General features: G+C 50.3%; 6 protein-coding genes across 7 annotated transcripts; 3 read left to right on the top strand and 3 right to left on the bottom strand.

Moving 5' to 3' along the window:
* Position 1: 1 nt before the first annotated feature.
* PV06_04600 (uncharacterized protein) lies at positions 2–1,340 on the bottom strand. Its single transcript, XM_016405513.1, has one exon. The coding sequence runs from the start codon at positions 1,224–1,226 to the stop codon at positions 489–491; it is 738 nt and encodes a 245-aa protein (XP_016263719.1). The 5' UTR covers positions 1,227–1,340; the 3' UTR covers positions 2–488.
* A 111-nt stretch (positions 1,341–1,451) lies between these two features.
* Positions 1,452–3,243, top strand: PV06_04599 (tryptophan-tRNA ligase). The gene is made up of 2 exons (XM_016405512.1): positions 1,452–2,953; positions 2,998–3,243. The coding sequence occupies exons 1-2, from the start codon at positions 1,739–1,741 to the stop codon at positions 3,145–3,147; spliced, it is 1,365 nt and encodes a 454-aa protein (XP_016263718.1). The 5' UTR covers positions 1,452–1,738; the 3' UTR covers positions 3,148–3,243.
* On the bottom strand, positions 3,151–4,103 carry PV06_04598 (uncharacterized protein; the record flags this gene model as incomplete). The annotated part of the gene is made up of 1 exon (XM_016405511.1): positions 3,151–4,103. Exon 1 carries the CDS (start codon positions 4,012–4,014, stop codon positions 3,151–3,153), a length of 864 nt encoding a protein of 287 aa, XP_016263717.1. The 5' UTR covers positions 4,015–4,103.
* A 212-nt stretch (positions 4,104–4,315) lies between these two features.
* On the top strand, positions 4,316–6,795 carry PV06_04597 (uncharacterized protein). Its single transcript, XM_016405510.1, has 4 exons — positions 4,316–4,716; positions 4,773–4,858; positions 4,910–6,158; positions 6,209–6,795. The coding sequence occupies exons 1-4, from the start codon at positions 4,437–4,439 to the stop codon at positions 6,457–6,459; spliced, it is 1,866 nt and encodes a 621-aa protein (XP_016263716.1). The 5' UTR covers positions 4,316–4,436; the 3' UTR covers positions 6,460–6,795.
* Positions 6,796–7,002: 207 nt separating this feature from the next.
* PV06_04596 lies at positions 7,003–9,797 on the top strand. Of its 2 annotated transcripts, XM_016405509.1 has the most exons (6): positions 7,003–7,427; positions 7,480–7,685; positions 7,734–7,866; positions 7,914–7,965; positions 8,019–9,443; positions 9,526–9,797. In XM_016405509.1, exons 1-5 carry the CDS (start codon positions 7,400–7,402, stop codon positions 9,439–9,441), a joined length of 1,842 nt encoding a protein of 613 aa, XP_016263715.1. In that variant the 5' UTR covers positions 7,003–7,399; the 3' UTR covers positions 9,442–9,443; positions 9,526–9,797. The 2 variants fall into 2 exon arrangements, with proteins under 2 accessions (XP_016263715.1, XP_016263714.1); XM_016405508.1 differs by having other exon boundaries at positions 8,019–9,797.
* Positions 9,798–11,132: 1,335 nt separating this feature from the next.
* PV06_04595 (endoplasmic reticulum vesicle protein 25) lies at positions 11,133–12,465 on the bottom strand. The gene is made up of 4 exons (XM_016405507.1): positions 12,152–12,465; positions 11,929–12,055; positions 11,566–11,866; positions 11,133–11,486 (listed from the first exon to the last, which is right to left on the bottom strand). Exons 1-4 carry the CDS (start codon positions 12,350–12,352, stop codon positions 11,468–11,470), a joined length of 648 nt encoding a protein of 215 aa, XP_016263713.1. The 5' UTR covers positions 12,353–12,465; the 3' UTR covers positions 11,133–11,467.
* Between the last annotated feature and the right edge of the window lie 136 nt (positions 12,466–12,601).

Raw genomic sequence — 12,601 nt, 5'->3', positions numbered from 1 at the left:
ACAATTTCAATCATCTTGTGGTGAAGATTTTCGGTTGTTAAGGAGGGAAAGGAGAGCGTGATATACCTACTATGGTACCAGTGACTCGCACTCATCGCCCCGACCTCACATCCACTCGCTAAATGTGAGATAATCCTCCACCTTCGTATGAAGAAGTGCTCTGAGGTCGCTGGGCGAGCCGAAGCTCTGTTAGCATTTGAGGACAGAGGCGATCACCCTGCACCGCCAGAGACGTTCGTGTTTATTGGGTCAGACAGGTGTTGCAGACATGGTCGGTGTGAGTGGACATAGCTTCCTTCATACCATAGCTACCAACCAACCTACATAGCACTGCAATAGGATACATTTTTCGTGCCGTAAACAAGCAGAGCGCTCACAATCAAAACCCCAGCGCCTTGCTTAAATCACAACTAAATTAGTAATACACATCAAGACAATATGACCGAGGCTGCTCGATCATGCCTTGTGCATGATCAGAGGAGTGGTCATCAGTGTGCCTCTCCAGCGACAGTTTCCAAGCGATCTCGTCTCATGCCCTCCAAGACACCCACAATCCCACCGCTTCGGAGCCGCTCCAACACCACATTCATTCCTTCCTTTCCATTGACAAGGGCCGACTTCGTCCTTTTAACTCCAATGAGTTCAACTGTGCGTTGAATGCCTGATGTGGACAGCGAGGCGAAGAAACCTTGTTTCGGCGCATCTTCCTCTTGTGTTCCATGATGATTGTCTTTGTGTCTCCAGCTGAGAAGCTTGCCTTGACCGAGATGAGAGACAAACGTCACCACGGTCCTGCATGAGGTGGTTTCTTTCGCACGTTCGAGATCGTTGTTCGAGCCCTCTGCTAGATCAACCAAACGTTGACGTCGAAAGCTCTGACGTTCCACGACACTCAGTATGCCGGTCCATTCCATGTTTTTGGACTCGGTCTCCATCCATCCCTCTTTAACGTCAATTGTGGTTTTTTCAAGAATGTAACTCTGACTTGCGCCGCCGGGTCCAGCGAGACCACGTGGAAGGAATTTCAAGATGCCCGCAGGGACTTTCGACTTTTTCAGGTGCAATCGAACAGTATGCAATCGCTGTGTCTCCGGATCGACATAGCGATCAATGACATCGGAGCTCAGGACATGCCTTGAGTAAGGATTCGGATACCGGAGGAAATATGCGAGGGTCACGGCAGGGAATGTATAGTCGTAATTGAAGGAACTTTCGTAGAATTTCATCTTGGCTTAAGACATGGAGGAGAAAGGAAAGAATATTAGAAGGATGATGATGTTGGCAACCAGGTCGAGGGTCTTTTTTCATCGACTCGCGTGAGCTCTGGCAATCAATTGCCACTTGGGGCCTGGACGATAGAAGAGGAGAAGGTCTTGGCTGCGGAGATAAAATCGTTGCACGTCACGGCAGATCAGAGGGAAAGATCTTATCTAATCTCAACGACCCTTGAAGCCACAATGATTTTGGCGAGTTGCGCAGTGTGGACAGCACATACGGAGTACCTCGTTTTGAGTGATCTTGCGCGCGTGGCCCTGCCATTCATTTTGAATCTGGAACAACTTGCATCAGGCTACTTTCGACCGTAAAACTCGATTGTATCCGTTCCAGGCACCGTGAGTCCGGCCTGCAGACATCCGTTTACAAGGACGCAGCCGCATTCACCCCGCGAAAGTAGTACTCTGCTTCGTTATTCTTGAAGCGTTGTCATTTCCTTCTCGCCTGATCATAACATATCAGAATGGCAGACTCGACAGCAACAGGCGCTAGGCCTGCAGATGAGCCGGGCCAGCCGCCCAAGTTGACAACGAGCGCCCTTGCAGACCAAGCCCCTGCGCAGAGCATGGCACAGCGGATTACGCCTTTTGAGGTATCTGGAGGTGTGGACGAGAGCGGAAAACTACTCCCGGTCGACTACGAGAAGCTCACGCGAGAGTTCGGTGCCACACCTATCAACACTGAGCTGCTCGAACGATTCGAAAGAGTTACGGGAAAAAGAGCGCACAGATTCATGCGGAGAGGCATTGTCTTTTCGCATCGAGATCTGGGAAAGATTCTGGACAGATATGAAAAAGGCGAGCCCTTCTACCTCTACACTGGCCGTGGGCCTAGTAGCGATAGCATGCACGTCGGACATTCAGTGCCTTTCGAGTTCACAAAATTCCTCCAAGACACATTCGACTGTCCTCTCGTCATCCAGCTGACCGATGATGAGAAGTTCATGCACTCCAAAAAGTTGAAACTTGAAGATGTCAAGAAGTTCGCCTTGGACAATGCGAAAGACATTATCGCCATTGGGTTTGATCCATCGAAGACATTTATTTTCAACGATACAGGCGGTATCATGGGCACCCCTTTTTTCGACAACGTTATTTCGATGGCCAAACGGATCACCGCAAACCAAATCTACGGCACATTCGGCTTCAACAGCGGCAACAATGTTGGCGAGATCTTCTTCTGCGCAGTGCAATCCGCGCCCGCCTTTGCGACATCATTCCCCCATATCTTTGGTGACAATCCAGCAAAGGTCCGAAGCATACCATGTCTCATTCCATGTGCCATAGACCAAGACCCCTACTTCCGACAATGCCGCGAGAATGCAGAGCAGATGAAGTGCAAGAAACCGTCACTTATACACTCGATTTTCCTTCCTGCACTGCAAGGGCCAGGTTCGAAGATGTCGGCTAGTATTGATTCCTCGGCCATTTTTTTGACCGACACGCCCAATCAAATCAAAAATAAGATCAATCGTTTTGCCTTCTCAGGAGGTCAAGATACTGCCGAAAAGCAACGTGAACTGGGCGGAAATACAAAAGTCGATGTTCCGTTCCAATATATGACGTTCTTTATGGAGGATGATGAGGAGCTTGCCCGCATTAAGAAAGCCTACGAATCAGGAGAAATGTTGACTGGAGAGATCAAGCAGATTTGTATCAAGTATCTGCAAGATTATGTGGTAGGATTCCAAGCTCGGAGGAAAGCTGTTACTGATGAGGTTAGGCAAGACTTCTTCGCTTTCAAGCAGCTTACGTATCAGGGCAATCCAAACCCTGTCAAGAAGGATTCTGTCGAAGAAAAGAAGGAAGGCGGAAAGACGAAAGTGGGTCCAGGACACGCAAAGAAGATGAGCATTGGACGTACGAAGCCTGAAAACTAGAAATAAATTCTCCCAAGAAAGAAGCCTCTGAGCGCGTTGCTCAACCAAACAATTTCCCCCTGCTTGACACCCTCAAGCTTGACGATGCCTTCTGTACAGAACCCTTCATCGAGAGCCCATAGCTTTGTAGCGCTATTCATCCCACCTGTTTCGGACGACGGTACAATCCATTTTCCATTGCGATAGAAATACACTGTGCACAAACTCGCCTCCATTATCTCTTGCCTGGGATTGAACAAAAGAACTTCGCATTCCCCTGGTGGTGATTTGCTAATCTTCGCACGCTCTCGTGCCAAATCATAGGGATTTCGGTGAGTCGTTTTATGCAACGTATACAAGACCGGCGTTGTGGGAGCGCTATCAACAGAGATGCTTGAGCAACGATCATCTCGCGAGATTGAAGGCGGGGGTCCGTTTGCTGGCAACTGATGGAAAGTATCGGTGGTGAGCGCCTCCAGCAGGCGCTCACCACCCATCGGGACACTCTCAGCTGAAATCTTGCCTTCACGGTCAATCAAGATCCGTACTCTGATGTCTTGGATCTTTCCAGTGCTTGGCTGTGGATTGGAGCTTGTAGCCTCCTCCACTGCTTGTTCTAATCGGTGTATAAAAGTGGCTTTGTCCAGTTCTTGAGAGGCTGAGATCCAGTTGAAAGCATGTGCTGCTGCACGAAAGCGTTCACAGTGAAATGACAGCAGCTTCTCATTGCGTGTGTGCCATTCTGAAATGCACGGATTCGCCATTAGGGCATCTCCTGAGCTGAAAGCTATGTTCCTCATCGTTGTTATGATCCTAAAACCAGGATCGTGCTCAGGTGTTGCATTCGTGCAAGGCAACGCTTGGGAGCCACCAACAGACATGACCTTCACTTCCAATCATATAGTCGATGGCATTGATATGTCAACGCCCCCCACGTACCATACAGTTTAGAGGTTCGAGGCACTAGAATCTAGGCAACGAAAGAGATCGGGACGAGCATACCTAAAACGGGAGGCATTCATACTGGGATGAATTGGATGGATTGGATGAATTGTGCGTCACCGTAGTCCGGCGAATTTAGAGTCCGACACGCAGAATAAATGGAGCTTGTTTATTGGCCAAATGCTCTCGAATCTGCATCTGCAGATTTCTGGGATGATGCACTTGTCCGTGTCTGTGCTTGGGAACATTTTTGAACCCTCGAACTTGTCACCCAGACTTTTGTCTTGCTATCTCCGTCCTTCTCCCTAACATTTTGTTTGCATCTTTCTAGCTTTCCTTTTCTTGTACATTAGTCCTCACCATGGCAGAGCCGATCGGGATCGATGCTTCGCGCGCTGCGCCATCTCTGTGGGATCGCGTCTCGAATTGGGTATCGGAGAACAAAGCAGTTGCATACACCATCGCTGGAACTGTCGTGGTTATCACCAGCGCTGGGGCCATCTACTACTTCTCCGGTCAGAAATCGACACCGTCGTCTTCACCTACAGAAAAGCGAAAGAGTAAGAAAGAGCGACGGAAAGAAAAGAAAGCCGCGGAAGAGGCACAGAAGTCTGGCATCAGTCTGAACGATACTGAAGCTGGTCAGTGACGCGGACTTGAGATGCACATATAGCAGCTTAGAACTGACAACATCCAGGGACTGTGCCCAAGCCTCCCACCGTCGAGACCGAGGACGAACTGCCCGAGATCAACGAATCCACGGTAGAGAGTTTTACTGCCGAGGTTTGCATCACACTATACCGGTCGATTTGTGGCAGCGCTGACAATAAGCAGGATCGAGCGACATATGCAGGGAAGCTGAAGGCTGCAGGCAACAAAGCTTATGGCTCGAAGGATTACAACAGGGCCATTGAGCTGTATGGAAAAGCTATTCTATGCAAGCCTGATCCTGTCTACTACTCCAACCGTGCTGCCTGTTACAATGCGCTTAGCGAATGGGATAAAGTCGTTGAAGACACTACTGCGGCGATTTCTATGGATGCAGAATATGTCAAGGCTTTGAATCGACGAGCCCATGCTTACGAACACCTGGGCTTCTTTTCCGAGGCTCTCCTCGACTACACTGCTAGCTGCATTATCGATGGATTCAAGAATGAAAATAGCGCACAGAGTGTTGAGAGACTACTGAAAAAGGTGGCTGAGAAGAAGGGAAAGGCGATACTCGCCGAGAAGAAGAATAAATTGCCCAGTGCCACATTCGTCTCCAACTACCTCCAGAGCTTCCGTCCGCAACCACCGCCGTCTGGTTTGGAAGAAAGTGCGGATCTCGGCGAGGAGACGGGCAAGGGTCAACTTCAACGCGGGCTCAACGCTATGAAGAAGAGAACCGCAGAAGGGTATGATGAAGCATCTGCGGCGTTCAAGAAGGCCTTGGAGCTTGGGGATCTCGGCGAACACGAGGCTTTTGCTCACAACATGCGTGCGACATTCCTTTATCTGGAGGGGGATACAACGCCGGCCCTAGAAGACCTTACAAAGGCCATCGAACTGCAACCTGCTTTCACACAAGCATACATCAAACGTGCCAGCGTCCAGCTTGAGCTTGGCAACAAGGACCTGGCCTCAGACGACTTCGACAAAGCCACAGCGCAGAACAAGGACGATCCTGACATCTTTTACCACCGTGCACAGCTTCACTTCATCCTGGGAGAGTTCGCTGATGCGGCAAAAGATTACCAAAAGTCGATCGATTTGGACAGAGAGTTCATTTACTCACACATCCAATTAGGTGTTACTCAGTACAAGATGGGATCCATTGCGTCCTCGATGGCCACTTTCCGCCGAACGATCAAGAACTTTGACAAGGTTCCTGATGTGTACAACTACTACGGTGAGCTGTTGCTTGACCAACAGAAGTATCAGGAAGCTATCGAAAGATTCGATACAGCCATTGAGATGGAGCGGCAGACAAAACCCACAGGAGCTATCAATGTACTGCCGTTGATCAACAAAGCTCTTGCTCTCTTCCAATGGAAGCAAGACTTCAAAGCAGCCGAAGACCTCTGCGAAAAGGCACTAGTTTGTAAGTTATATTCACCGCAGTCGTGGTACAAATGTTAATTTGATTACCAGTGGATCCTGAGTGCGATATTGCGGTTGCCACCATGGCCCAATTGCTTCTCCAACAAGGCAAGGTCGTGAAAGCTTTGGAGTACTTTGAACGTGCGGCAGAGCTTTCAAGGACGGAAGGAGAGATCGTCAACGCACTGTCCTATGCCGAAGCTACTCGAACACAACTTGAAGTCTCGCAGAAATATCCCCAGCTCGCTGCTCGTCTACAACAAATGGAGGGAGCCGGACTCGGCGGGCCCCAGATGAGATAAAATTGGCGACGAAACACTATGCACCTTGATTGATTTAATGCATATGGCGAAGCATCTCTCCCTCCTCCTCTCATTTCTTGTATCATGGGCCGACGTACTGACGAGCGATCTATATGAGGCTTCTAACCTGTACGTAATGGGGATTCTCTTGTTAGCCTTCGGGACATGGGCCTTTCTATTTGCATGGGGTGGACGGCACCCCGAGTTAGGGTGTGGATTTAATGCAGGACGTTGATCAAAAGACAGAAAAGTCCCGGTGTACGGAGTATATCATTGTATAATAAGACTTGGAGATGAAAACGATTTTGACTGCTCGGAGACGGGCCACTGTAAAATGCCTCTCATTACTCCGTATATTCAGCCTCGTTCAGGACGGGAAAGCTATTTACTCCGGAATGATGTGCGCCTTATTTTGTTAGTGTTGGCGCTATTTGTAGATATGGATAAGGGCGGCCGTGCGATAACGATAAGGTCGTGGACTTAGCCTGTTTGGGGCTCTAAAGTGACTTCGGTGCCCCTCATTGTAGCCTGCGACCTGTACAACTACTTCCCTGACTCGAAGGCGAGACTTCCAATCGGTTTCAAAGGCACTCATCATGTCTGTCGCCTCGTAGATGCCTTTGACTGGGTCTCGACTGCCCTGACATCTGTCCTGACCTCGATCGACCCATTTGACTGAAGCTCTTCCTCTGTTTTAGGACCGGTGTGCGGTATTGCGGAGACGGAAGCAACAGCCCGATTCACCTGCTCCTCGATCCCCTCCGGCTGCCTGCAGGCTCACCCTCACTTCAACCTCAGTCCATATCAAACCACCAGACTGGCTTTTCCCATCATTGCCACAAATCAACTTTCGTCCACGAAGGCTCTGCTTACTCTCACGGCCTTCTAGGCGAATCTCACCTAGCTAGATACCAGGAACTATCTGCTCGTCAAACCTACAATGGCCTCCACAGACGGGTCAGGATACGGTACGTTATCCAAGTCGTTTGTGCTGCCACCCAGTGTACTGACTATCTGCAGTGATCCTTCACGTTCATGACCTCTGCAGCGATGGCCCCCTCTTTGAACGCTTTGTCGTCCTCAGATCGCCAGACTGGGTCGTGAAGATCGGACGTGGAAGCATGAACAGCGAGGAAGACTTGCAACCTAGCAAGACCAACACCACGTTCGATTCAAGAGTTATGTCCAGAAACCATGCCAAGATCTCGGCGAACCCGCAAACCAAAGTAAGCTGAGCCGGTTACCCCGGAGAGACAAAAGCTCATAGATCACAGGAAATCTTCGTCACGGACATCGGCTCCATGCATGGCACTCATCTTTCTGGTAGAAGATTGAAGACCGAGGAACCTGCGTTACTCTCGCCCGAGGATATAATCACTCTCGGCATCGATGTGAGCAGGGGTTCTTGTGAGTATCCTGAGTCTAACTGTTACCATTCACTGATCCTCTGATAGCATCATTTGAACCTGTCAAGGTTTGTGTCAATTGGATTTGGTATGATGATGGGTAAGCAACGTCCAATGGCTGTAGTATTGTGAGTTAACTGGCTGTTTCCATAGTGTCGAATCACTCAACGACAATCCTCCTTCAGCACAACCAGGTCGCAACTCTTTCTCAGCCGAATATAGTGATGAAGATGCATACGCAGATGATGTCGACTCGCAAGATATCGAAGACTACCAGGTATATGCGAAATCGGATCAAGATGTGCTCGTACCAGGAGATGCATATCCGGAGGAACAAGAAGATGCGCTCGGTGCAGACAAGGAAGAGATTGCAGCCGTCAACGTTGTTGAAGACTCGTGTCGCTCGCCAAGTATCGAAGTTGTCGTCCCAGCATCACGCACCTTCACTGTTCCAGACTCTGATATCTCCATCTCCGATGCCGACGCCGACAGCTATGTTTCTAGCAACGAAGAATCCAACGTTGACAGTCCGACTTCGAGTCCTGTCAGTGCGGCTCAATTCGTTGAAGGCAAAGAAAATGCTGTTCAGCACACCGACACCGCGGCCGATATTTCCTTGCAAACTGAGGCTGAAATTCCAGCTGCCCCTGTTTGTTCTAAGACCACCCCGGCAGATGTCTTGTGGTCTTCAGTTTACCTCAATTCCGGCCAAAAAGAAATCGACAATGTTGACCACCATTCTTCTCCACTGCCATTGGAAACCGGCCGTAGTGATATTCGAGCCGTCAGATCGACGCTTGCAGAGCTACCTGAGACTACCCATCTTGACACTTTGGGGCTCCCTCAAGACCGAGTCCAAGCACATCGAGCACCCAGTCCATCGGATGCGGCGATGGCCAAATCGTCTGCCACCGAGATGCCCCTGGCTCCACCATTCATTCAGACCTCGGACGCCATCCAAGGAATGTCACAACGTCCTGACCATCAACAAACTCGCTCCACTTCCGCATGGGCAGGACACAACTCTGTTCTGTACGATTATGGCGCTGGGTCTCAAGGCGCGTGCACTAAAGGATATCCTTCGTACTATCATGAATGGACTGGCCGGTCTCCTCCCGACCCTTTGACACTCCCACCGCTGGATCTACACAAAGTCGCCCCTGCCACCGAGCCGCTCTCCACCGCCGAGGGTACCCACGTTGTGAAGGTGAAGCAATCCAACAAGCGAAAGGCAGATAATATTTCGTCGGATGACCTCTCTGTCCATACAGCTAATGAGTACTCTCACTTCTGGGAGACCATCAAAGACAACCTTAGCCCTGTCAATGATGCAGAAACTGATGTCAGAGCACAAAGCCCCCCCAGCTCGTCCCTCGCAGACATTCCGGTTCAAAGCACCGAGGTCGACGATCAGCCAGCTTACAAAAAGATTAGAACGGACGTGGACGGAATTGCAGAGTCACGAGGAAACAGCACTGGCGACGCCATGAAACTCGCCGTGGCTACGATTGCTGGTGTGGCTATTGGAGCCATTGGTACAGTGATCGGACTTGCAGCTCTACCTCCCATTTCTTGAAGGCATGGTCCACACTTTTACCTCTTTGCATGCAGTCAAGTGTTAGAGTGGATAGGGCAGTGTTTTGCGGCTGACTCTTTCTAGTCAGCACAGATAAGACTGATTATCAGCCTATTACGAATGAATGATCCGCGGAGTTCAAGGTTTCAATTGTTTCTTGGTGTTGCAAGGGCTGACGACGGGCGAATGGCATGGATGGCAGCGTCTCTATCGACTGAGATGGAGAGATGTTGCAATGAGGAAATCAGACTGGTTCAGAGAGTTGAGCATTCTCACTCGTTCTTTTTCGTTCGATGGAGTAGGCGTGGAAATTGGCTCGAGTATACCTTTTTTAATGCAAGGCAATTCAATCGAATTCACTCTATCTATCTGGCCTAAAGGCAGGATTCTCTCGCGCAATGATGCAGATGCCACTAGGAAAGTGTGCAAAGCTTGGAATATGATCATTTCGGCTCGTTTCACGCAGCATTTGCAGTCTGAATTACTGTTGAGACCTTTCTCTCTATTTCCAACTGTCTTGAGTGCATTTTCTCTCCTTCTGTCTCCATTTCTTCCCTCACCGTTCTAGTTGTGACTCTCACTGGCGTCTCGCAGTCATTCTCGCAGTCTCTTACTGGACCGGTCAAAGTCTCTGGTGGTATCTCCCACAGAGTCCTTGGTGGTATTGCTCACATCCTCTTGCTCCATCTCTCACAGAGTACCCCTGTGCATGTCATGTACGCCGAGCGCGGTCTGCGTTTGGGTCGCTTGCTCGTAGTGCCTCCGAGACTCGTTTGTCTCCCCCTCTTGCGTACTTGTGGTTTTACAGGATCCGCAATGTGCTCGGTCTCGTAAGACCGGGTCCGATCTGCCATGGGATCCTCGCACTTCGCGACGTTGGCGATGGTATGCAAGATGTCATTGATCGACGGTGAATAAATCGACCCGGACACGAATGCGAACAATAGTTTCAGGTCTTTGTCGTCGTGCCTGACCCCCTTGTCGGCTATATCGTAGGCGAGCTGGTCCCAAACAAGCCTGGATAGGCCGCTGTCTTTGGGCGCAAAACTGACCATTACGAGCAGTTCGGACATTTTGAAACATTGACCTTTCCAGCAAGTGTCGATCAGGGCATCGACGATTCGATTTTGGTATTGAGTCATGCGAAGATGCTCCGCGAGCTGCCAAGATCTGGCGAGGTGGTAAGAATCGTCACCTTGAGCAAGGTTTGGGTCTATTGCGCCGCGGTATGCCCAGTGCACGAAGCCGGTGGCTACTTCATGTAAAAGATAGATCGGTGTGGTGACTTCGTACGTCTGGGACTTGTTTGTGCCCCTTGCGAGAAGCTCTGCGAAGCACGGACTTGCTTTGATCAGGACGTCCCTGTGAATGGTGAATTTTCTGGAGTCTCCGGGTTCGAATAGTACTGCCACGATCGGAGACGAAAAGACACTGCTGCTGGGCACTGGGTTAGCTCCCTCTACTTGGATGCGGTCAAAGGCAAGACGGGATGTCGAGGAGTCAAGGCCGCTAAGTACCTTCGCGATTCAGCCATGTTGGATGGGTCAATTCTGATGGTCTTTAGATGGGACTTGAGAGGAAGGATGGTATCGGGAGTAGTCTGAATATATCCTCTTGTCAGCAGAGAGCAGCGGTAACTCCGACTTCGAGTCAGGAACGGAGTTGTTTGTGTTTTGAATCAAGTCAAGACTCGAGGGTGGACTGTTTTGGGTGTACACACTGTGGCCTGCGTCTTTGTGAAGATGATCGTAACGCATGCCTGCACAATCAGTCGATTTCATTGCTGTCACGACGATGCGACTTTTCAATTATACTCTCTTCGGGATGCCTCTGCCGGGGCGTAGGAAATACAGAGAATGCGATGTTGTTATTATGACACCACATCGAAGTGAACTTTTTTCTTCTTTGATCTAAACCAGGGATCATCATCATTATATCTCTCGTTCCTTCCCTGCAAAGGTTTCTTTTTTGGAGTATGGCAATTCCTCGACATACGGAGAATAGTACAAGATTGTGGCAAGGGCGATTAGATGAGGTGCTTGGACCTGATCAAGGGCAAAAGTGTCAGTATTTGGTTTCCAGGTCCAAACGGCATATCTCAATGTAGACCAGACCGCAACGTACCTGAAGTAAGCTCGCAGATACACGACCTGCCACGCACCCAAGCCCACCAGCATTCCCATCGTTCCCAGAGCGAACCACTTCACCCGCTCGTTGGTGCTCTCGTTGGTGTCCCGGAGTTTCTGCTCCCTAAGTCGTAGGTACTCCAATTCCTGCACGATCTCGTTCACCGTCTCCCCTATCCGTCGCAGCTCGGTTTCGACGGGCTTCAGCTTTTCGGACGCCTGGATCGCCGACCAGTCACGGGCGTCGGCACCGATGTCGATGTCGAGTTCGACGTGGCGAGACGGGTTCTGCAAATGGGCTATTCCGGAGGTTGTCAGCCAGAGTGAAAAGCGGAGACGGGGGCTTTGGGAAAGGACCAACATCGCCCGACCAAGGTGTTCTCGAAACAAACGTCAAAGGCAGTGTCCGCCAGACTCGTGAAAGCCATTCTCTTCTCCCCCGCAACGTCTTTCGGTCGGCCGTAGTCATTGCCAACGGCGTCTTTGATCTGTACGCCAAAGCGTGTATTCATCAGCACAGGTCCTCCCTCGTGTTATCTGTCCGCCCAGGTTCGTCGAAACCAGACGACCGGCACGGCACGTACATGCATATTGACCATCTGTCCGTCCCCTCTGCTGCCACTGACGATCGCAGTGACAACAACGAGCGTGTCTTTGGTCACAAAGTTTCGTATACATCGCTCGTTCTTCGCGCTGTGGCCCGAATGTGCAGGTAGTTCGAATCTCAATGCGTAGGAAAAGGGCAGAAGCCACAGGAGGAATGCGAGGTTGAAAAGGGACTTCATCTCGACGGGACCCGGTAGGATGGCTTTTCTCAACCCTAAGGAAAGCAAAAAGAAAAGCGCCAGATGGCCAGGAAACGAAGGAGAAATGTCGAGGACGATTCCAGGAACTATGTGCGCATTGCGGGTTCGCCAGATTGGAGTCGCCAGCATCCAGGAGTTTTCCAGAAACACCGTGTCAAACTGTGGTCACGTGAACACGAACCCCTTTTCCACCAGGATGAGTATGGAGCATCATCCGTCGATCAAAAA

The sequence above is a fragment of the Exophiala oligosperma genome (genome assembly GCF_000835515.1).
Source record: "Exophiala oligosperma strain CBS 72588 unplaced genomic scaffold supercont1.4, whole genome shotgun sequence".
NCBI lineage: Eukaryota > Fungi > Ascomycota > Eurotiomycetes > Chaetothyriales > Herpotrichiellaceae > Exophiala > Exophiala oligosperma.
This window is presented reverse-complemented; position numbering and strand designations above follow the sequence as displayed.